Source organism: Felis catus, chromosome D1, assembly GCF_018350175.1.
Source record: "Felis catus isolate Fca126 chromosome D1, F.catus_Fca126_mat1.0, whole genome shotgun sequence".
NCBI classification, from domain to species: Eukaryota; Metazoa; Chordata; class Mammalia; order Carnivora; family Felidae; genus Felis; species Felis catus.
Window position 1 is genome coordinate 107,404,215 of NC_058377.1, and position 22,771 is coordinate 107,426,985.

General features: G+C 59.4%; 4 protein-coding genes across 6 annotated transcripts; 3 read left to right on the plus strand and 1 right to left on the minus strand.

The window, feature by feature from the left end:
• The first annotated feature begins 334 nt into the window (after positions 1 to 334).
• Positions 335 to 3,161, plus strand: CATSPERZ (catsper channel auxiliary subunit zeta). Its single transcript, XM_003993620.5, has 5 exons — positions 335 to 480; positions 727 to 1,069; positions 1,808 to 1,887; positions 2,104 to 2,170; positions 2,924 to 3,161. The coding sequence occupies exons 1-5, from the start codon at positions 460 to 462 to the stop codon at positions 3,031 to 3,033; spliced, it is 621 nt and encodes a 206-aa protein (XP_003993669.1). The 5' UTR covers positions 335 to 459; the 3' UTR covers positions 3,034 to 3,161.
• Positions 3,162 to 3,851: 690 nt separating this feature from the next.
• On the plus strand, positions 3,852 to 11,750 carry ESRRA (estrogen related receptor alpha). 3 transcript variants are annotated; one of them, XM_023239997.2, is made up of 7 exons: positions 3,852 to 4,078; positions 5,580 to 5,916; positions 8,902 to 9,018; positions 9,171 to 9,299; positions 9,715 to 9,882; positions 9,982 to 10,251; positions 10,696 to 11,750. In XM_023239997.2, exons 2-7 carry the CDS (start codon positions 5,592 to 5,594, stop codon positions 10,953 to 10,955), a joined length of 1,269 nt encoding a protein of 422 aa, XP_023095765.1. In that variant the 5' UTR covers positions 3,852 to 4,078; positions 5,580 to 5,591; the 3' UTR covers positions 10,956 to 11,750. The 3 variants fall into 3 exon arrangements, with proteins under 3 accessions (XP_023095765.1, XP_019668183.1, XP_011285297.1); XM_019812624.3 differs by lacking the exon at positions 3,852 to 4,078 and adding an exon at positions 4,788 to 5,088; XM_011286995.4 differs by lacking the exon at positions 3,852 to 4,078 and adding an exon at positions 5,203 to 5,223.
• On the minus strand, positions 11,697 to 12,884 carry TRMT112 (tRNA methyltransferase activator subunit 11-2). Its single transcript, XM_003993564.6, has 4 exons — positions 12,437 to 12,884; positions 12,252 to 12,353; positions 12,036 to 12,125; positions 11,697 to 11,954 (listed from the first exon to the last, which is right to left on the minus strand). Exons 1-4 carry the CDS (start codon positions 12,512 to 12,514, stop codon positions 11,847 to 11,849), a joined length of 378 nt encoding a protein of 125 aa, XP_003993613.1. The 5' UTR covers positions 12,515 to 12,884; the 3' UTR covers positions 11,697 to 11,846.
• A 91-nt stretch (positions 12,885 to 12,975) lies between these two features.
• PRDX5 (peroxiredoxin 5) lies at positions 12,976 to 16,616 on the plus strand. The gene is made up of 6 exons (XM_006937467.5): positions 12,976 to 13,414; positions 14,888 to 15,022; positions 15,766 to 15,897; positions 15,980 to 16,018; positions 16,190 to 16,251; positions 16,361 to 16,616. Exons 1-6 carry the CDS (start codon positions 13,223 to 13,225, stop codon positions 16,464 to 16,466), a joined length of 666 nt encoding a protein of 221 aa, XP_006937529.2. The 5' UTR covers positions 12,976 to 13,222; the 3' UTR covers positions 16,467 to 16,616.
• The last annotated feature ends 6,155 nt before the right edge of the window (positions 16,617 to 22,771 follow it).

Genomic DNA, 22,771 nt, shown 5'->3' on the forward strand with positions numbered 1-22,771 from the left:
ACAGTTTGCACCGCTGCGGGCGTGCGCGCTCCGGGAACGCGAGTGGGTGTGGGAGAGCTTGCGTCGGGCCGCCTCCGGGGCAAGCCAGGCCTGCTGCGACCCCCAGGCCGGGCCTCCTCCCTCCCCCACCCCCCCCCCCATTCCCGCCACGCGTGCACCCGAAAGGGCCACCCTTGGGCCCGTGTCTCTGCCGGGAGGCTACCGAGGAGGGTCCGGATTAAGAATGTGCCAAGGCGGGCTGTGCGTCTCCAAGCTCAATACAGACGTGGGGGGCGCCGGGGTGTGGGTGGGTGGGGAGGAGATAATGGCATCTAGTGTGGGGGTTGTAGATTGAACTCTCCCTCGCGAGACCCGCAGCGCCATTCGGGAACGCGACCCTGCCCCTCCCCGCTCCTGGAGCGTGACGCCCTCCTCCTTGCCCCGAGGCCTGTGGCGACTGGGTCCGTTGGGGGCAGAACCATGGAGGAAAAGCCTTTCAGAGTAAGAACGCTTCCCGGGCCCCCACACCCTGCGAGCCCCCAGACTGAGTCCAGCTTGGGTCCCCGGCTCTCCTCTCCCTCAGCCTTGGCCCCGGGGCAACTCCCAAAGAGCCCAAAGCGGAGCCTTGACCCACTCCACGGAGTCGTGGCCCTGGTAGGGCTCAGGATCCCCGTCCCCTGGCCTGCTCTTCCTCTCCTTCCCCACTCCCCGCTGCCCTTGGCTTCCCTCGTTGTATGTGGCCCACAGGCGTCTTTGGGCAGCGGTGGCTCAGACACGTCCAGACCAGACAACGACATCCGGAATCTGTGGACCAGGGCCACGCTGTCGCAGTCGAAGCTGAATGTGCCTCTGCCCAATGTCTGCGAGGACTCCGACCTGGAGGACAGCAGCCCACACAGCAAGACTCGCCGGTGGCGCCACGAGAAGGCCCGCCGTGACTCGGACGGTGGTTGGGATCACGGAGAGTACAAGGACGGTTTCAAGCAGGAGGAGCTGGAGGACCACTCCTTGTTGGAGCTGCAGCTCCGTCAGGAAAGCTCCCTGGGAAGCCATTTAGAGGAGGGGGACGTCGATTCCAAGACCGAGATTGGTCAGTGTGGCCTCACCAGGCTGTGGGTATCCACAGGGCAGGGGGTTGGCCAGGACCTCAGTATCTGCTGGTATAAAGTGGAGGGGAGGCGGGTGGGAAGCTATGGGACCCAAGTTTCCAGGATTCCCTTCCTGGGCGGGGCGCCCTCTCTCATCTTTCACGCTTTAAATCAATCATGCTTGGAGCGCCCCCTACTGGCAAGGCGTCATACAAGGTCCTGTGGCCCAGGCGCGCCAGGCCCGAGACAACCCCCCCCCCCGCCGCCGCCCCCCGCCGCCCCCCTTCCTCCCCCCCCCCCCCACCTCCGGGCCCCTTCATCAGGGGATTGGAACTGATAACAATATAGTAACTGCCATTTATTGATGGCCAGGCACTGGACTTCCTTTGCACGATCGCCTTAAACTTCACAACCTCTATAGAGGGGCCATTCTTATTATCCCATTTTACAGACGAAGAACTTGAGAGTCAGAAAGTTTCAGTCACTGCTCCTAAGCCTCACACAATGGGGTAGTCAGAACTGGAACCTTGGTGAGGGGGGACAATAAAGCCCAGGGTGGCAAATTACCGTCCCATACTGTTTTCCAATAAGGTGGCACCTGGGGCTGGTCTCTGAAGGCCACTCCCCGCAGCCCGCCCCCCCCCCCCCCCCCCAATCACATGCCTGCCCATACATTTCCTCTGCTCCGGGGCAGACCCAGCAGTCCGGAGATGACTGATCTCTCTTTTCTCTTCTCCCAGAAATGTCTTCCTCAGAGTCATCGCTCAATATCTTGAAGCACACACCCCATCGAGCCTACTGGGCGGAGCAGCAGAACAGGGTTAGCAGCACCCAGGGAGATGAGGGGTTTTAGTGCAGTGGGGGATGGGCGAGTGGGGGTGGCAGAGGTGAAGGGGTGAGGGTGTTTTGTAGGGTGGTGGGGCAGGCACGTTAGTTGGGGGTCTTGGGGCTAGAGGGAGCAAGCAGGGGGGGGGCACTTCAGCTCCGGGCAGGGCCGGGGTCCCTTGGACATCTGAACCTCTTGCTGCCTCTCCAGCTGCCACTGCCTCTGATGGAACTCATGGAGAATGAAGCTCTGGAAATCCTCACCAAAGCACTCCGGAGTAAGCCCCTCCCTCAGACCCCACAAGAGACCCTGGGGGATTTTGCAGGGCTCAGGCTTCTGGGAGTGGGAGTTCAGGATGTGACTACCCTGTCAGATTCCCTTACCACCCACCGATGTTCCAGGAGCCCCACCATAAGTAAAAAGTCGGGGGACTGGCCACAGGGACACCCAGTGGGGAGAGCATGAGGCCTGGGCTCCCGCCTCGGGGCAGCTCCTTTTTAGCTGATGTGGCTTTTCTAAAGCTGTTTCCATCCCCCTGCCGAATGGGGATGACAATCTTTGTGGGGTCTTGGCCCCCTCCCTTGGTGCTGTGAGGAACCTCTGAACAACGGATTCCTTGGGTGAAAGTTCCCTTGTTTGCCCTGCATACGAAATAACGGAGGGGTTGCTGGCTAATCACTTAGAGTGGGTGGCCCAGCAGGGGTTCACAAAGCTGCAGGCTCCCACTGTCCTAGTTCAGGCCTGCAACATCGCTAACCTTGCCCTCATCCACCCTCCACCTCAACACTCTGATCCTCCTCCACACCCCCCATCTGTTTGGAGTGCAGGTGTATGACTTGACCTTTTGAAAGAAAACCGTCAGGGCCCAGCACCTTGGAGATTCAAAGTTTCCCAGATTAACACACACCCGAGCGCCAAGCGCTCCTGCCACCCCAAATCACCCGCGGTTGCTCAATTCTCACATGCGGCACGCACTGCTGGGGAGGCCATGCCCCCTGCTCACTGGCCTAAGCGGAGCTCTGCCCTCCAGGCTACCGGTCAGCCATAGGCCGGGACCACTTCCTGACCAAGCAGCTGCAGCGATCTATCGAAGGGCTCAAGAGGCGCCGGAGCAAGAGGCTGAACCTCTTGGCGTACTGAGAGCACCGCCTCGGGCTCGAGGGACAGCCGGACTCCAGCCCCGAGCCCTTGTCCTGTCCCCAGACCCAAACCTGACCCCGTCCACGTGGAATTTGAGTCCTAGAGAAATAAAAGACTCTTGTGCACAATCGGTGAGTCAGTGCGTGGCTGCCCGCGTGAGGCGGACGCACGTGGCCCCGCCTTTCCCCGTGACCTTCACTCGGTCACCGCAGTGACCTTGAGCGTTCTTCTGTCCAGGCCCTATTGGCTCCGCCTTCCCGGGACTTGAAATCCAGGAGTTCTTGCATGTTTTATGTCTGCTTCTCCCACCCCGGGTCCAGCGGCTTTGTGGGGATATTGGATCTGCGGTCCAAGTGCCCCGATGGAGTAATCTTGGGGGAAGGGGGAGAAGGGAGAGGGGCAGCGCCTCTCTAGTATGGGCACGCTAGGCTCCGCCCTTCATGCATATGCAGTTCACTAACCTCTCTGTTCCTCCCGCCTCATTTACATATGTAAGTCTCCCTGCCCCGCAACTGCGGCCCCTGAGCCACCTCGCCCACTCCTCTCGCGCACAGCGCGCTCCGCCTGCTTCGTTACGTAAGAGCGCTCATGGTTCCAACCCCCTCGCCGAGTCTCCTCTGGCCCCTCCCCCTTGGCGGCCGCCTCCCCGAGTGCGCCAATCTGGCTCGGCGGCGGTGGGCGGGACCTTCATGAAGGTCCGCCCCCTGGCTTCGCCGGCTCCGCCTCGACCGGTCCGGGCACGCAGGCGCTGCCTGCCCCACTTGTCTGATTAGCATAGGGCGCCGAGCCCCGCCCCCTGCTTTGCATGCGCACGGCCGGCCCCACCCCCGCTGTCAGCTGGAGGAAGCAGAGTAGGAAGCGGCCGCGATGTCCTTTTGTGTCCTACAAGCCGCCGGCGGCGCCGCCGAGTGAGGGGACGCGGCGCGGCGGGGCGGTGCGGCCCGAGGAGGCGGCGGAGGAGGGGCCGTTCGCGGCCCCAGGCTCACCCCGGCGCTCCGGGCCGCTCGGCCCCCATGCCTGCCCGCCCGCCCTGCCGGAGCCCCAGGTCCGGGGGCGGAGGGGAGCGCCGCTGGGGGGGTGGACGGGCGGGGCGCGGGGGCCATGTGCGAGCGCGGTTGGGAGGCGGGCGGGGGGGCGGGCTCCGGGCGGGTCCGGCTCCAGGACCAGCCCGGGTCACGGTTGGGACCCGGTCGACAGCCAGACGGGGTTAGGGTCTGGGCGGGATCCGGCGTTCAGGTCTTAGTGCGTCGGCCCGGGACAGGGGCCGGTTCTGGCTCGGGCTGCAGGTCCTGGCCAGGGTCAGGCTTGGGCCTCGGGTCCAGTCCCAGGGCAGGGTTCAATCCGGCACCTGGAGCAAGTCGAAGTCCCAGGGGCGGGCCGGGGTGGAAGATAGGGAGGGTTCCCTGTTGGAGAAGGGGCTTTGAAGACCACGTGGGGGCGCTCAAAGGGGCCTTGGGCCACCCTCCTCTCTGGGTCAAAGGTCATCGCACCGGCGGGGGAGAACTTCCTCCTCCTTGGCGCTCCCCATTTACTTCCTGATAACCTGATAGAGGTCCCCCGCGGGCGGAGGGGGAGGGGAGGCGAAGCAACTTTAGGCAACTTCCCGTAGGTGTGCGCAGGTTGGGGGGGGCGGGGCGCCCCAGAGGTGGAGGATTCTGCGGCAGCGGGAATGGAAGAGTGAATGTGCTTCCCGGGGGTTGGGGGTGGGGTGGGGTGTAAGGAGGTGGAGCCGCGTCCGCCGGTGGGCATGGGATTGGCATGCTTGGGCAGGAGGGGCGGTGTGTCAGGTGTGGAAAGGCTCTGAGTGTGTTCCCACAAGTCTATGCCAGTGTGTGTCAGTGTGGGGGGCATGGTGAGTGGGAGTGAGTTTGTGTGGGGGGTGATTGTGAGCCTTGAGTGTGACTTTGTTTATGGGGTGTGAACTTTGGGGGGAGTGTGTGAAGATTAATGGGAGCACGAGTGAGAGGTGGGGTTTGGGGAAGGCCATGGTGAGGCATGGGAAGTGCCCCGCAGAGAGTGAGCATGTGTGAGCATGTGAAGACACCTAGAACCCAGGTGAGTGGGAGTGTGTGAACCCACACTTGTGAGCACATCAACTGCCCTTGTGTGCCTGGTTTGCGCTTCTGAATGGAGGACACCCAGGTGAGGGGGAGATCGTCGAGGTCCCCAACATCTGGTGAAAATTGAGAGGTACCTTGCTACTGGCTGGGGATTCCAGAAGGGGTTGGAGATTGCCTGGAGACTAAGATTACCCCGCTTCCGGGCTCTGAGTGGGAGTAAGGAGTTTCCAGGCCTCCTCCGGGATCCCAAGTGGGAGACCTTGCCATCAGTTACAGGCCCTGGAGGCTTTGGAGACTCTGTTCCCATAGCAACAGCTGGGGGGGTGTCTTCATGGGCAGCCCTTCCTTGGACTCTGCCCCCCTTCCCTCCCCCTCAGTGAGTCTGGAAGCCTGGCTCTAGGCCTGGGGTTGGGCAACCCGGGTGGCACGGTGTCTCCATCCCCCATCCCAGTGTCTCCCTGTGACCTGACAGGTCTCTCCCTGCAGGTGACCAGCGCCATGTCCAGCCAGGTGGTGGGCATTGAGCCTCTCTACATCAAGGCAGAGCCAGCCAGCCCCGACAGCCCAAAGGGTTCCTCGGAGACCGAAACCGAGCCCCCAGTGGCCCTGGCCCCTGGCCCAGCTCCCACCCGCTGCCTCCCAGGCCACAAGGAAGAGGAGGATGGGGAGGGGGCTGGGCCTGGCGAGCAGGGTGGTGGGAAGCTGGTGCTCAGCTCCCTGCCCAAACGCCTCTGCCTGGTCTGTGGGGATGTGGCCTCCGGCTACCACTATGGCGTGGCGTCCTGTGAGGCCTGCAAAGCCTTCTTCAAGAGGACCATCCAGGGTGAGCCCCCACCACACTCCTATGCCCTTTGCCCTCTGGGCCTAGCGTCCCCCAACGGGTGGCAGTAGGCCCCCAGACAGCTGCGGTACAACTTGGGGTTCCCGGGTTCCTCCTACCTCCTACCTCCTTCACATTTTGCTAAAAAGTGAAAGCCACCAGGACGTGTTGATGGATGGGAGGTGGAACGTGAGAGAGGCCTCGGGAAGCCTTCTAGGTTTCTGGGTACTGTAGGCCTAGCACCTTCCACAGTGGCTCTGAAGAATTTGAGGCAGACTCTGCCCGCTCCAAAATGTTGTTCTAGCTTCTGCCAGCTGCTCACCTCTCAGCAGCATAGAACATTCCCCTTTGCTGGATTTCCCCAAAGCAGCAGCAGCAGCAGCACAAGGCAGGTTTTTATGGGTAACTGAGAGCGGCTACATCATACTTCGGCACCTAACTTTAAAAAGACTTTTTAGGTAAAACAGGCCTGCTGCCAGTATTTGCTGAATTCTTCTCACTCAGGGAAAACCTAGCAAAACATGAGTGAGCATGACGGAGACAATAAGCATTACTTGAGATGTGCTTGTTACATCCATTTTTATGGAAATCACTGGTTACTTCAGGGCTTAGATAACGTGTACTTTTGGGGAGCATTTCTTGAGGGCTTACCCTAAGCCAGGCACTGTGCCCTCTATGCGCCTGATCTGTTACTCCCCCGGCAACCCATAAGGTGCCAGCACTGGGACCATGGCGGAGGCCCAGGAAGCTTTTTAAAACCTTGTTCGAGTCCCACAGGTAGAAAATGGCAGAACCGGGATTTGAACTTGGGTCGATTTAGGTCCGCCGCTGACTGCTGCCTCTGCTTATGACTTATAACTGAACTTCGGACCGATGGCTCCCAGTGGGTTGTGACGTTCCAGTGGGTTTTGATCTGGCCGAGGCCCACTGCTCTAAAACCACTTGTGCTCTCTTCTGGTTCTGAAGGTCAGTGAACTAACAGGTTCTACCCACCCTGGAACCTTTCACTCTCTGTTGACTCAGTTGACAAATCTTTACTGGGCGCTAGCCGTAAATAGCAAGTTTTTTGTGGTTTTTTTTTTTTTGATTGTTAATGTTTTTATGTTTGCGAGACAGAGACAGAAAGAGCGTGCGCGTGAGGCGGGGAGGGGCAGAGAGGGAGGGAGACCCAGAATCCGAAGCAGGCTCCGTGCTCTCAGCTGTCAGCACAGAGCCCGACGCGGGGCTCGAACTCACAGACCTGAGCCGAAGTCAGATGCTTGACTGACTGAGCTACCCAGGCGCCCCAATGGCAATCACTTGTTGAGCATTTGGGCGCTGTGAACCATGCTGCCTCTGTTACCCCGATATTCCCTTGAGTTCTCACCGGCCATCTTTGTAGAAAGTCCTGTTTTTCAACGTTTATTTATTTTTGGGACAGAGAGAGACAGAGCATGAATGGGGGAGGGGCAGAGAGAGAGGGAGACACAGAATCTGAAACAGGCTCCAGGCTCTGAGCCATCAGCCCAGAGCCTGACGCGGGGCTCGAACCCACGGACTGCGAGATGGTGACCTGGCTGAAGTCGGACGCTTAACCGACTGCGCCACCCAGGCGCCCCTAGAAAGTCCTGTTTTTATCCCAGTTTTATCGCTGGGAAAACTGAGGGGTTGAGGCCTTAGGTACGGGACTTGCCCAAGGTCACACGGTCGGTAAGTGTTAGTGTCAGGATGGGCCTCCAGAGCCCTTGTTCCTCACAGACCTGCGCTTGGCTGTCCCGGCCACTGTTTTCAGGCATGGGGACCTAGCTGGGACGGTGGCAGAACTGCTCCCGTCCTGAAGCCACTTACATTCTAGTGGAGGGGAGCGAGAAAATGGTGAGCTGCACAGAAGTGTCGTAGTACGGCCATTGCACGTGCAGGAGGGGGACGAGCAGGATGTGTGCCAAGGAACCTGGCCGGGCTGGGGGCTCTCCTGGAGGTCTTCCCTGAGGTGCAGTGAGGTGATGGTAAACTGGGGTCGAGGATAAGAAGCAGGTGCCCGGGCAGAACGGGTCAGCGTCTGGACCTACGAGGAGGTCAAGCTGGCCCCGGCTTTGTTGACCGGTTCGGTTTGGGTGTGAGAGGAGATGTTCTGGATTTCTGCCCGAGGACCTGGACAGACGGAGCTGCGGGTGTTGGGAGTGGTGGGTCCGGGGCTCCTTTTAGGACAGGTTAAGTTTGCAACGCCTTCTAGACGTACAAGATGTCGAGGAGGCAGTAGAATAGAAGTCTAGCGTTCACGCGGGTCTGGAGATAGAAATTTGAAGGCCCACGACTGGTGAGCTCACTATGGGATCTGAGTCAGGGGGGACAGGGTCCAAGGGCAGCCCTGGGGTTCTCCAACGGAAGAGAAACCAGGAATGTGGCGTTCTAAATTTTTTTTTTTTTTTTTTTTTTACGTTTATTCATTTTTGAGAGACAGAGAGAGCACAAGTGGGGAGGGGCAGAGAGAGAAGGAGACAGAATCCGAAGCAGGCTCCAGGCTCTGAGCTGTCGGTACAGAGCCCCGACGCGGGGCTCGAACTCACAAACCGTGAGATCATGACCTGAGCCGAAGTTGGACGCTCGACCGACAGAGCCACCCAGGCACCCCAGGAATGTGGCGTTCTAGAGGCAAAAGACAAAAAGCGTTCGTGTTTGTAGGAGCAGGACACGATCCGCAGCATTAGATGCTCCTCTAGGCCGAATAAGATGAGGAGAGCGGCTGAGGGCAGGAGGGCCCAGAGATGCAGCTTCACAAGAGGCTCGGGGTGGAGATCAGCCTCCTGGCTCCCCCGGTCCCAGGCTTCCCTTGCCCAGGGAAGGGGCCCGGGGGGGGCCGTTCCCCTCACTGCCCCGCTCCCGGCACCCCTGCTCTCTCTAGACCTGCGCTTGCCCGGGGGGGCGGGGGGGGGGGGGCGGGGGAGTCGGGGCTCTCCTGTCTTCTGGGCCCTGGGAGGCCGCCACTGGAGCTCTGCCTCTTTCCGGCAGGGAGCATCGAGTACAGCTGTCCGGCCTCCAACGAGTGCGAGATCACCAAGCGGAGACGCAAGGCTTGCCAGGCCTGTCGCTTCACCAAGTGCCTGCGGGTGGGCATGCTCAAGGAGGGTGAGCGCTGGGCAGGGGCCCGGGTGCCTGGGGCTGGGGTGGGCAAGGCCTGGGAAGTTCTGGTGGGCTCAACTGGGCAGGGGGGCTCTGTAGAGCAAGTACCCCCCCCCCCCCCCCAGTCCCATGGACACAGCGCTGTCCTGTAATTCAAGGAGTGCGTCTGGACCGTGTGCGGGGAGGGCGGCAGAAATACAAGCGGCGGCCAGAGGTGGACCCACTGCCCTTCCCGGGCTCCTTCCCTGCGGGACCCCTGGCGGGAGCTGGAGGCCCTCGGAAAACCGGTGAGAGCTGGAGGTCCTTGGGGCTCTAGGGTTGGGGTGGGGCCAGGACACGAGAGGCCCGTTAGGTGTCAGTCCCCCCAGAGCAGTAGTTATCTTGGGCACCAGGACCCCAATTTTCCCTTCGTCTGTTCCCATTTCCCTGAAGACGTGTGTTTGAAAATACCTTTTTCTCACCAGTCCCCGAGTCGCACAGCTGTGGGCACAGGGACAGGTTTTTCTCACACTCCGAACTTGGCCGTGGACTTGGCTTTCCCCTGGGAAGCAGTGAGAGCCCTTCCTGGAGACAGGTGTCCCAAGAGTGGCTGGCCAGCGGCTCCTCAGAAGGCCATCGGGGAAGGAATTCTGGGAAGATGCTGGGCCCCGAAGGGGCCTGCAAGGTGATGCATTCGAGTGCCTCTTCCAACTGTCACTGCAGCCCCAGTAAATGCACTGGTGTCCCATCTGCTGGTGGTTGAGCCTGAGAAGCTGTATGCCATGCCTGACCCAGCGGGCCCTGACGGACACCTCCCGGCCGTGGCTACCCTCTGTGACCTCTTTGACCGAGAGATCGTGGTCACCATCAGCTGGGCCAAGAGCATCCCAGGTAAAGGGGCCAGGTGATGTGGGGCTTCCCTGTGTAGGCCAGGCCACGCCTGGCTCTGATGAACTTGCTCAGCCAGGTCTGCTTCCCACCACCCTCCAGGCTTCTCGTCACTGTCCCTGTCTGACCAGATGTCAGTGCTGCAGAGCGTATGGATGGAGGTCTTGGTGTTGGGCGTGGCCCAGCGTTCGCTGCCACTGCAGGATGAGCTGGCCTTCGCCGAGGACCTGGTCCTGGATGAAGAGGGAGCGCGAGCAGCGGGCTTGGGGGAACTAGGGGCTGCCCTGCTGCAGCTGGTGAGGCGACTACAGGCCCTGAGGCTGGAGCGTGAGGAGTATGTCCTGCTGAAAGCCCTGGCCCTTGCCAATTCAGGTGAGTCCGGGGTAGGCAGGGACAGGTGTCTCCCTAAGGCCTTCCAGCTTGCAGCTCTGATGGTGGCCCGGTCTCATCTTGCCGACCAGGAAAACTGGGGCTTAGGGGAGAAGGGTGATTTGTTCAAAGTCACGAAGAAGGCGAGGGCAGGCCCAGGAACCGCACGTAGGGTTTTGAGCTCTAGTGTCATCCTCACATGGAAAGGTGAACGATTTAGCGGAGGGGAAGGCGGGGAGGACAAGAGGTGGCCATAGTTGGGGCGGGGGTGGGGGGGGGGAGGCGTGGGCCCTGGCTCATGGGCAGGGGCAGGGAGTTGGTGCCCCAGCCAGCCACTCGAACCTGTGCCTGGCTTCTCAGGCCCCATCCAAGGGTGCCCAAGCAGGTGTTGGCTGTGCCCTTTCTGGAGCTGGCCCACGTCAGCCTCGTTCTCCTCTCTCCTTGCAGACTCTGTGCACATCGAGGATGCCGAGGCCGTGGAGCAGCTGCGAGAAGCTCTACACGAGGCCCTGCTGGAGTACGAAGCAGGCCGGGCGGGCCCCGGAGGGGGTGCCGAGCGGCGGCGGGCAGGCAGGCTGCTGCTCACATTACCACTCCTTCGCCAGACAGCGGGCAAAGTGCTGGCCCATTTCTATGGGGTGAAGCTGGAGGGCAAGGTGCCCATGCACAAGCTCTTCTTGGAGATGCTCGAGGCCATGATGGACTGAGGCAAGGGGTGGGCGTGGGTGGGGGTGCTGGCAGGACCCGCCCAGTGTGGGGTCAGCCCCAAGGGGGCAGAGCTGGGGTCTGGGCAGAGCCACAGCCTGCTGGCAGGGCCAGGGCAATACCATCAGCCCCTGGGAGCAGGCCCTACGCCCTCCCCTCCCCCCTCCCAGGGGGTCTTAGAAGCTGGGAACGTGTGTGTCCAGGCTCTGGGCACAGTGCTGTCCCTTGCAAGCCATAACGTGCCCCCAGAGTGTTAAGGGGGCCTTGCGGAAGCCATAGGGGGCTGCAGGGGACGTATGTGGGGGGGAGCAGAAGCCTGATCTCAGGGAGGGAAGGGAGTGGAGGCCACAGTCTCCCAGTGGGTGATGCTTTTGCTGCTGCTTAATCCAACCCTCTCTCCAGAGCAGAGGGGTTTTTGGAGAGCAAAGGCCCCTGCCCCCTTCGCTCCTCTCCTCATCATTTGCATTGGGCATTACTGCCCCCCCTTGAAGCAATAACTCCAAGCAGGCTCCAGCCCCTGGACCCCTGGGGTGGCCAGGGTCCCCCCCCCCCCCCATCAGCTCCCACCCGGCCTCCTCAGGGGGTAGGGGGAGCACTGCCTCTATGCCCTGCAGAGCAATAACACTATATTTATTTTTGGGTTTGGCCAGGGAGGTGCAGGGACATAGGGCAAGCCAGGGCCCAGAGCCCTTGGCTGTACAGAGACTCTATTTTAATGTATATTTGCTGCAAAGAGAAACCGCTTTTGGTTTTGAACCTTTAATGAGAAAAAAAAAAATATATCGAGCTCAAGAACACTGTTTTGCGTATCACTGGCTCAAGGGTTGGGGATACACATGACCTTGAACTAAGATATACACAGTTACAGAATGAAAAACTAGCGACTCGCACGATTAAGTCTCAGTTTCCTCATCGCTCAGCAGCATGTTGGGGATCCCACGACTGATGGGAAACAGACGTCCAGACTCCGGGCACTGCAGGGTGCCCTCCAACACATCCACCTGCGGGAAAGCGGGACACAGCTGAGCACTGGAAGCATTGGCCTGATTGGCCGGGGAAACGGGCGATGGGCAGGTTCTCACCTCCAGCAGCACGTGGTGCATCTTCCTCAGAAACTTCTCGTCATGCTCATACCCTTCAATCGGCTCTTTGGGTACCTCGACCAGGTGCAACTGTGGGCAAAGGCCTAAATCACCTCTGGGCATGCCGACCCTTGCCAGGCTACCTGGCCTGCGGTGAGACCGACCCCGTCCACCCCCCCACTCAGGGCGAGCACGGGCGTGGGGAAGGGTCCTCACGGTATCCGCCGCCTCCAGAAGCGCCGCCCACTCCACCTTGGGTATCATACGCGCCACGAACTCGGGGTTGAACTCCACGGGGTTGATGCGGACCTCGGTGGCCTGCGGGGCGGAGGGGTTTTGTGAGGCCGGGGCCGGATCCTGGTCCCCCAGGACACGGGCGCGAGACTGCCCCCGGCCGATACCTGGAGGCGCAGAGGGAAGCCACGGGGCCCCACCCCCCGCACATGCGAGCTCAGCAGGTTGTGGGTGAGCAGCTTCATGTCGCCAAAACGGAATCTCCCCAGGCCGGAACCGGAAAAAGCTAGAAACTCCGTGGCATCACTTCCGGGGCCGCTCCAGTCTCTGTCCTATTGGACGGCTTGGAGGAGCGGAAGTGACGGAATGACGGAGCTTCTCGTGCTAGCCGGAGAGGTATTTGAAAAAGCTTGGTCAAATCACGCGCTGCTACCGGAAGCGTCTCGGCAGGTGATGGCTACGGCGCAGGCCCAGTGGTTTCCATTCGCTACAAATCATGCATAGTGTAAATCACATGTAAAGCCGCCGCAATGCAGGGGTCTTCGTTGAGTGCAAAATAAGCCATGTTTTTCTCCCACGCGGGCGCCTGACACCATCGTCTCCCGCCCCTCAATTCCGGTTAAGGAAAAGAAACACTGCAGGAATCCGTAAACGAGTCACATCAAAACAGCGACACCCCCACCCTTGTATGCAAATAAGTTGCGCGGCCGCCGGAAACTCCGCCCCTTGGCTGCTGCCCCCGTAGTCCAGCCCCAAATGTAAATAAGCCGAGCGTAGCGTCCCGGGAGCGCCGCCCCTGCACGGGCCTCTACGCCTGCGCGGTGGAGGAGGCTCGCCGGGGGCGGGCGAAGCCGAGGCTCCGCCTTTCGCGGGGTCCCGCGGGGGCGCTTAGCGCCAGGCCCCGCCTCCTGCCGAGGCTCGGGCTTGGGGGCGGAGCGATTGTGGCCTCTGGTATGGGCATGCAGTTGGCTGGGCTGCGTCTTCTAGGTGGCAGGGCGGGCTCAGCTCTCGTCCGGGCGACTGCCATCGGGTCGGCTGCATCGGCGGCGGCGAGAGCAGGAGGGTATCGGCGACGAGGAGGGGAGTGGACGCTCGGAGGGGCCTGCGGTTTCAGAAGCGCCGCCCCAGCTATGGCCCCGATCAAGGTGACCGCTGGCCGGGCTCTGCCTGACCTCCCCTCCCGCCCGTCTTCCCAGTGTTCTCCGTCCCGGTGATCGGGAGGAGAATCACCCTCTTTCCTGCCCTCCGGACCGCTGCCCGCCGCGCTGGACTCTTCCGTAGTTCTCCCTCATCCCCTCAGCGAGACCCCGTGCATGCCCCATATCCACCCGTCCCCCTTTCACTTCCACCCTGCGACACCCTGTGACGGGTCTCCACCATTTTCAGGCGATTGAATACCATGGCCTCCTGCGCCTTCTGGAACCATCTCCTTTGTCCAGGGCCCCCTTTCAACCCCCATACATGTCCCTCCCCCCCAACCCCGTACCCTCTTGCACGTTTTTGTTCTATTGCAGGGCGTCGTTCTTCACCCATCGTTTGAGACAAGTGTTTTTTGTGAAAGCCAATATTGTGCCTCCCCCCATTCCACTTCTCCCGTGGCTAATTCCCACTCTTCTCCGAGTCTTTCACCCCTCATCTGGAACCATCCCCTGCTCCTTGCAACCACCCCCTCCTTCCCCTTCCACACTCTTCTGAGACCTCCTCCTCCCCCTGCTTACTCTTCCTCCCAATCCCTGACACACCCTTCTTTTGCTTGCCTCCTCTGGCTCCACGAAGCCCTCACACACTCCCAGATAGACCGATCCATCCCTTTTGAGAGATTCCTTTTTAAAAAAACGTTCATTTATTTGTTTCTGAGAAAGAGAGAGTGGGGGAGAGACAGAGAGAGAGAGAGGGAGAAGCAGGCTGCACGCTTTTAGCATGGTGCCCGAATCGGGGCTCAAACTCACAAACCGTGAGATCGTGACCTGAGCAGAAATCATCAGTCCCACGCTTGACCAACTGAGCCACCCAGGTGCCCCGAGAGATTCCTTTTATTTTATACTTCCCTCCCAACCCCGTCTCCTCCCCTCCTCCCCTCCCCCCTCCCTACAGGCAACTTTCTCACCTTCCTTTGCCCTCCGTTTTCTCTTCCTGGGGGCTGGATGCTCAGACCTGGCCGGGGTCCTCTCCCTCCCTGTTGCCACGGTCTCCTCCTCACCCCCAAATGGAGCCCTTGCCCTTCCTCCCCTGCCCATTTATCCCACTTCATTATGGTCAGAAAAGTGGGTTGTTTACTCAATCCCTTGCAACACCCAGAGAGGCCCTCTCTCCCTTTTTCTGTTGTCACCAACAGGCTGGTAAAAGGAATAGGGCCACCTTGAAACCTGGGAGTAACTGGCGGGTGGGGGTGGGGGTGGGGAGGGGAGGGTCACAGGGAGGGACCTCTGGAAGCTTGGACAGGTGGGGACATTCCAACTCTATCAACTCTGCTCCACCAGGAGCAATTGCCAGGTCTGGTTTCTCCCTCTACCCTTGGCCTCCCTTATCCACCCCCTCATTTCCCTCCTCATCTAGTCAATCTCCCCTGGTAACTTACCAGGTAACCAACTAACTCCTTACCGAATCCTTCCCTCTAGGTAGGAGAGGCCATCCCTTCGGTGGAGGTTTTCGAAGGGGAACCTGGGAACAAGGTGAACCTGGCAGAGCTGTTCAAGGGCAAGAAGGGAGTGCTGTTTGGAGTCCCTGGGGCCTTTACCCCTGGCTGTTCCAAGGTGAGACCTGCCTTCTGGGACTCCGCAGTTGGAGTCTTGTGCCCACGTCTGTGTTGTTCGTCTGTGTTGTTCGTAGGTCTTCCGCGTAGTCCTAGGGCAGTTTGCTACAAGAGTATGCAGGTGAGGGGCCCCTGGGTGGCTTAGCCGGTTAAGCGTCCGGCTTGGGCTCAGGTCATGATCTCGCAGTTTGTGAGTTCAAGCCCCGCATCAGGCTCTGTGCTGACAGCTTGCTCCGAGCGTGGAGCCTGCTTCAGATTCTGTCTCCCTTTCTCTCTGCCCCTCTCCCATTCTCTCTCTCTCTCTCTCTCAAAAATAAACATTAAAAATCTTTTTTTAAAAAAAGCATGCAGGTGATGTGATGGTTAAGAAGGACACCAGAGCCTTCAGAAAACCTGGGGAGGCTGTGAAACAGTAGTGGTGCCAGGAATGTAGGAGAAAAGAATTTTGTAATCAAATCCAACATCTCTTATTGATTTCGGCGGCGAGGGGCTCTACGGAAGACACTTGGGACTGGGGTAAATAAACTATAGTCCTGTCCACGGGAAGTTCGTGGTGACCACAGACCACTTAAGTTTGGATCCGAGCTTCCTTGTGGCCAAGGCAAGAAGGAAGTGTGGCTTACACGCTTCTCATTGTTGGATCAAAGGTGTCAGAGAGGGAAGTGAGGGTGGCCTGGAGATCAAGGGGAGGTTGAGGAGCCGAGGCAAGTATCCCTGGGCTGACCCTTCGTTTCCCCCTCCTAGACCCACCTACCAGGGTTTGTGGAGCAGGCTGAGGCTCTGAAGGCCAAAGGGGCCCAGGTGATAGCCTGTCTGAGCGTTAATGATGTCTTTGTCACCACAGAGTGGGGACGAGCTCACAACTCTGGAGGCAAGGTGAGGTGTGGGTGCTGTGGGGGGGGGGGCGGGTCATGGGCCAGGTGTGGGATTTTTCTTTTGACCTTTACTTCCTCCTTAGGTTAGGCTCTTGGCTGACCCCACAGGGGCCTTTGGGAAGGTGAGTGTACCCCTGCAACCCCCACCCTAGAGGGTGATCCCTCTGCCAGGCTTTGGATACAGGAACTTGGAGGCTAATATGGGGAGCAGCTGGGTGTGTGTGGGGTGGGGTGGGGGTAGTGCTTGGTCTGTTCTGGAAGATTCTAGGTCTTGTCTCTGCCTTCCCTTTTAGGAGACAGGTTTGTTACTAGATGATTCACTGGTGTCTCTCTTTGGAAACCGACGGCTCAAGAGGTAAGAGTGGGAGGGTCCCCCTGTGGGGTTCCCCTGCCGCCCCTCCAATCTCCATTCCCAGCCTCCAGGCCCAGGCCGCTGCAGTTGGCCTGGTCTCTCCTTCTGGCAGGTTCTCCATGGTGGTAGAGGATGGCGTAGTGAAGTCCTTGAATGTGGAACCGGATGGGACAGGCCTCACCTGCAGCCTGGCCTCCAACATCATCTCGCAGCTCTGAGACCCTGGGCCCAGACATACTCTTTCTCCCCTTCCCAGTCTCACCTGCGCAGCCCCGGACAGAGGGCGCCAGTCCAAACCCAAGAGGGGCCAGTTCCCTGATGGGAACTTGGACCAAAGTTCTGCAATAAACATTTCTCGTTCACCTTTACTCCTTGGTTGTGTATTGCTGGTTGGTGAGGGCCAGGCCTGACCACAGTCACGGCTGTGAGACTATGGGCAGCGGCTGAAGGGGTGCTAATGGGGGACCCTGATGTAATTGAGGAGACAGTCGGGGAGAGCCTTTGAGTGAAGTGTTAGGAAGCAGAGAAAGGGCCAGTGGTCTGAAAAACAAGGCAAAGAACGGTCAGTGCAGAGGGAGTGTTCTGGAAGGGCTCTAGGCGGACAGAGCTTGGCTCGCAGCCATGGTTTGATCTCTGGGTATTGGCTGATCTCACTTAAAATGTTTATTTACTTTTGAGAGAGGAGAGAGAGACAGAATCCGAAGCAGGCTCCAGGCTCCGAGCTGTCAGCACAGAGCCCGACGCGGGGCTCGAACGCACAAACCGCGAGATCGCAACCTGAGCCAGGTCGGGCGCCTAACCGACTGAGCCGCCCAGGCGACCCTTGGCTGATCTCATTCAGACCCTAAACCTTAAGGTGGGAGCTTTGGCTCGAGGCACCCACACCACCTGGGCCAAGCTTTAGCCCCACCGTTCTCGTAGATTCTGTCGAACCCCTCCCGGGAGCACCCTCAGCGCGAAAGGGCTCTTGGCGCCTTGAGACCACCTGACGGGCACAGAGGGCACCGTCTCTGGGGGCAGTACTGATTGAGTCCAGGAGAGCTTCCCGGGAGGGGAGTCTAGGTGAGCTGTGTGGGGAAGAAGATGCCGGTGAGGCCTGACCAGTGCTGGGTGTCCTGGGAGGGGCTGGGGGTCAGGGAGGCCATTGCTATCTCCGGGCCCTGCCTTCGGGGCTTCTGCCTTTTGTCCCTGGGCAGCCTTGCACTTGGCAGCGGGCGGGATTACTAGGCCCCTGCTGTGTTTAGGAGCATAGTCCTAAGGAGGGCAGATACTTAGAACTGCGGGTTCAGATGTAGTCATCCAGTGGGGAGTAAGCTGTTACTGCCCTGTTCCGGCTCAGAGACTTTAAGCAAATGGGCCCAGCTCTTTCAGCCACTTCAGAGGAGCTCGGATTGGAGCCAGTCACTTGGCCGCAGGGCAGGCATGGGTGTGGGCCTTACTCACCGTGCGGAACTGCCTGGCCCTGTGCCTTCCCTGCGGCGGCGGCGCAACCCCCAGAGCTGGTCAGGGCAGGCCACCCTTCCTGAGAGGCTGGGGAGAAGGTCGGGGAGGGGGAGGAGGGTACGACCTGGAGGCAGTGGCTTCGAGGCCTTCTGGCAGAGGAAAGGAACAGTGTGGCCACAGGTATGGAGAGCAGAACAGCCCAGCCACCAGCAGCGCAGAGAGCAGCGCTGCGAGACGGGGGCAGGGAGGGCAGGGGAACCTTCTAGACCTTGGGCAGTAGGCTGCTTACCTTTCACCCTGTGGCCACCTCAGGCCAGCGAAGGATTTCTGTGCGGCAGCGACAGGTGAGTGTCATACCTGGGCTCCCATGCGGGGAGGGGTGAGGCAGAGCCGGATTGGGGGCAGGGCGAAGCGGCGAGTGGTAGGTAATACAGGGGAGGATGCCCATGATGGATGATGGCGGCAGGGAGGTGGGGGCTGGGACGTGGAAACCTGTTGGACGATGGGAGGGAGGGCGAGTCCGGGGGGCCACCGGCTGGAGGTCTGGGGGCCGGGTCGTAGAGGTGGTGTTGTGTGAAGGGGGCACTCAGCAGGGGGACCACCTCCCTACCAGAGATGGCCCACCCACTGACCTTTGTCCCTTCAAATCCCACAACTTGCCGCCCCTTGGGGGTCCGTGGGCTGGGGCAGGGCAAGGGGCCTCCCTCCCTCCAGTTTCCCAATCCCTCATAATCTCCCTCTACCAAGCTCCTGCTCACAGCCCTGTCCTCGATGACACGACAGCAGAAAGGGCCTTGCTTGTCTGGACACCGTCCCCCTGAGTCTTTTCGTTATACAAGTGAGAGTTTCCCCAGGGTCACCTGTGTGCGCCCCAGCGAGTGGTCTCGAGCCTCCTGAGAGCCGCAGGTGGAGACAGCACCCAAGTCAGCGGCTGGGCTCTCGGAGCCTCTTGGAAATGGCTGGCCAACGGCTCCCCCACGGGCTGCGGGCCCTATGTCTCTTCCCTGCAGCCCCTCGCCATCAGGGCAAGCTGAGTCTCTGTCGCTAGCCCTCAGTGGCCTCTGAGGGGGCTTCCAGGGCCTTGGTGGCCCCTTTGGTCCGCAGGGATGAGAGTCAGGTGCGAGTGGAGGTGGCCATACATCTCAGCTTGCTCGGGTGCCTGGTGTCCTGGGAGAGGCCCTAGATACCGGAGGGCCTGAGATTAACGACCACATTGTAAGAGAATCTGGTAGAGAGCCCCATCTCCAGGGCAGACCGACTGTGTTTCAGGCCTGTAGACAAGGGCAGGGCAGGCCAGGGCCAGCAGGTTCTGGAGGCCCGGGGCTGGGCCTGGCAGGGCAGTGGGCATGAGCCGCCTGGGCTTCCAGTCCTTCCAGAAATTTCAGGTGAGCCCCCACCTCCACCTGAGAGGCATTATACAGAGTAGGGTCAGACCTCCTCAGGCAGGCTATTTAGGTTCCCTGGCCCCACTTTCCTTATCTTTAAAGTAGGACTAATCATAGGGGTGCCTGGGGGGCTCAGTCAATTAAGTGTCTGACTTCAGCTCGGGTCATGATCTCGTGATCCATGGGTTCGAGCCCCAGCTCGGAGCCTGGAGCCTGCTAAGGATTCGGGGTCTTCCTCTCTCTCTCTGCCCCTCCCCCACTCACATTCTCTCTCTCTCTCTCTCTCTCTCTCTCTCTCTCTCTCTCTCTCTCTCTCTCAGAAATAAATAAACCTCAAAAAAAAAAGTAGGAATAATCCAACCCACCTCATAGAGTTGTTGAGGGGAACAGATGAGAGTTACGTAAAGCACTGGGCACAGTGCCTGGCATGCAGTCAGAACCCAAAACATGGTTAAAAAGAGAAAAAGAACACAGAAAGAATTCTTTCTCTCCACCATGCAAGCCTGCATGTGGATAGAGAAAGGGCTGGGAGTTAGGAGAGAGGTCAAACCTCAGTCCTGTCATCTGTGATTCCCGTGACTATGCCTCTCCAGGCCTCAGTTTTCTCATCAGTATAATGGGCTAGTGACTCTCTTATCCATATTATGTAGGTCCTCAGGATTCTCCATACATTGTCTGACGCCTGAAGCCTCACAGGTTAAGGAGGTAAGGGGTTGGGAAAGCATCCCCAGCGGTTGTCTCGGCCAGGCCCTAGAGTCAGGCGTGAGCTTCTGAGAGAAAGAGAGGGTTGGAGGGGTGCGGCATTCCTGGCCCAGACCAGGTTTGGGCTGTAGTTAGGAAGGTACCATGATCGGGAGGGTATTGACCCCAAGGGGGAACCACCTTACTGGTCATAGTTGAGCTTTGGCCACATGGATGTTGAGACGGTAGAGACAGAAAATTGTGTGTGTGCGTGTGTGTGTGTGTGTGTTTATACAGCTGCAAACGTTTGGATAACATCTGCGTGAATGCACAGATTTTTGGTGCTAATCAACATGCATATCAATCTGCCATCTTTGAAAACATTTTTTTAAACATTTATTTATTTTTGAGAGACAGAGACAGAGCATGATCAGGGGAGGGGCAGAGAGAAGGAGGCACAGAACCCGAAGCAGGCTCCAGGCTCTGAGCTGTCAGCGCAGAGCCCGACGCGGGGCTCCAACTCATGGACCGTGAGATCATCATCTGACCTGAAATCAAGAGTTGGACGCTTAACTGACTGAGCCACCCAGGCGCCCCGTAAAACCCACTCTTTAAAAGGGCACAGTTGAGGGGCGCTTGGGTGGCTCGGTCAGTTAAGCGGCCGACGTCGGCTCAGGTCATGATCTCGCGGTCCGTGAGTTCGAGCCCTGTGTCAGGCTCTGTGCTGACGGCTCAGAGCCTGGAGCCTGTTTCGGGTTCTGTGTCTCCCTCTCTCTGACCCTCCCCTGTTCATGCTCTGTCTCTCCCTGTCTCAAAAATAAATAAAACGTTAAAAAAAAATTTAAAAGAGCACAGTTGAGTGGTTGGTTAGTCTATTGACCAAGTCGTATAACCGTCACCACTAGAGTGACAGATCTTGAATTTTGGTGGCTTCTGAGTGATGCCCGTGTGCACACCCTTATTTGGTTATGACAGGCACGTTCGGCCTTCTGGAGGTGCTGCTCGCCCCCACGTGGCCCTACGGTCACATCGGGTGTCTTGCTTGACCCCCACCCCCCACCCGAGGGTCATCTCGGGGCCACGTGCTGTGCTGGGCTCCAGGGACAGGGCGCCGAGGGCTCTGGGCACGGGCCCTGCCGGCACCACGTCGAGGTGGGACTCCAGACACTGAGGTCCTGTCCTAAGGGAGCTGGCCCTGCCACCACAGCTCCATGCTTGCCTCGATGCGTTTGGGGTATGACAGAAGGACTCTGCCCACTGGCCCGCCCCGCCACGGGGTAAGGGAGGGGAAAACGGCTTCTGTCTGTGGCTAAAAGATGGATAGACAACGCGAACAGAGGCAGGAAGGGTCTTCTAGGTGGCGGGAACAGCCTCGTTAAAGCCCAAAGGTGCGGGAGAGGAACGAGGTCTGGGCTGAGCAGACCAGGTGAGGGCAGGGATGGGATTTCATCCAGAGGCCACAGCTTAGCTGGCTTCCCTCGGTGGACACGGGGGTGTCTCCGGTGTTTGGCGAGGGGAGGCTTCCGACACTTTCTCTTTTCGTTTCTTCTTGGGCTCCTTCCTCGGGGAGCGTTCCCAAATGCTAGAGTGTTGGGTCCAAGGGCTCTGGAAACTCTGAGGCCGTTTTGACAGCCATCAGTGACGTGGGCTTCTCTCCTCACCGTGTGCCAACCCGAGCTTTACCTTGTGGGTTTATTTTTGCCAGCTTGATGGATAGCTCATGGTCTCTTGGAGCTGCCTTTAATGTGCGCGTCTTTAATTACGAGTGAGGCTGGCACCCGTGGGGCTTGGTGCTGCTCCTCCTGTGCCTGCTAACTGGGTGCCGGCCTCCCACCTTGCTCCCCCCAGCATCCCCAAGGCAGTGGGGGAGCGAGGGGAGGGGATGCAGCTTTTGGAGTCCTCCAAGAAATGCTGGCTTTACCCTTAACTGTGCTGGCTCCCACCCCCTCGCGCTGAGCCTCACTTTCCTGATCTCTGAAATAGGAATTCGTCTGTTCAGAAGCATTAATGCGGCCGCCTTCTGCAGTTTGGCTCCTCCTCTTCCTGGCTGTGTGACCTTAGGCAAGCGACTTAACCTCTCTGTGTGTCAGTTTCTTCCTCACCAAAGGGGGGTGATAATAATAGCCCCGGTATTTTACACACCCACGGAGGAGGGGACTGAGCGGTGAATCCACGTGAAGGACAGAGCACGGGGGAAGTGGTCGGTGCCCGTCGGGGCGCTCACGCGGGCACAGCGCACAAACAGAGAGGATGTAGAGTGAGATAGGCTATTAGGGAAAAGGACCGGGGTCTTTAGAAAAGGAAAATCTCTTCCGAGAAACAGGCCATCAAAGCAAGACCAGCAGGGTGAGAAGGAGCCAGACAGGGGGAGAGGGAGGGAGGGTGTGTGTGTGTGTGTTGGGGGGGGGGGGTTCGGGTTGGAGAAACAGCACATTCGAAGGTGTCCAGGGTGGGAGGCTGAGGAAGCCGAGAGGGCCCTGCGCCAGAGGAGGTGGGGAGAAGCCAAAGGGATCAGGCTGTGGACAGCTGGGGCCACTCGGCAGGGCCTCGGAGGTCCTGGTGAGAGGGTGGAACTTGATTCTTGATTCTTGAGAGGGTGGCACAGGGAGAAGCCATGGGAGGGTTTTTTTTTTTTTTTAATTTTTTTTTCAACGTTTATTTATTTTTGGGACAGAGAGAGACAGAGCATGAACGGGGGAGGGGCAGAGAGAGAGGGAGACACAGAATCGGAAACAGGCTCCAGGCTCCGAGCCATCAGCCCAGAGCCCGACGCGGGGCTCGAACTCCCGGACCGCGAGATCGTGACCTGGCTGAAGTCGGACGCTTAACCGACTGCGCCACCCAGGCGCCCCCATGGGAGGGTTTTAAGCCGGAAAAGGTCATGAGGCAGTAGTTCCAAGAGACTCCTTGGGCGCTGGGTGGAGACGGGCTGGAGGAGGACTGGAGCTCGCGTCTGCCTGGGTAAGAGTCTCAGGATGAGGCCGGGTGAGTGCGCCCCCCCCCCCCCGACCCCC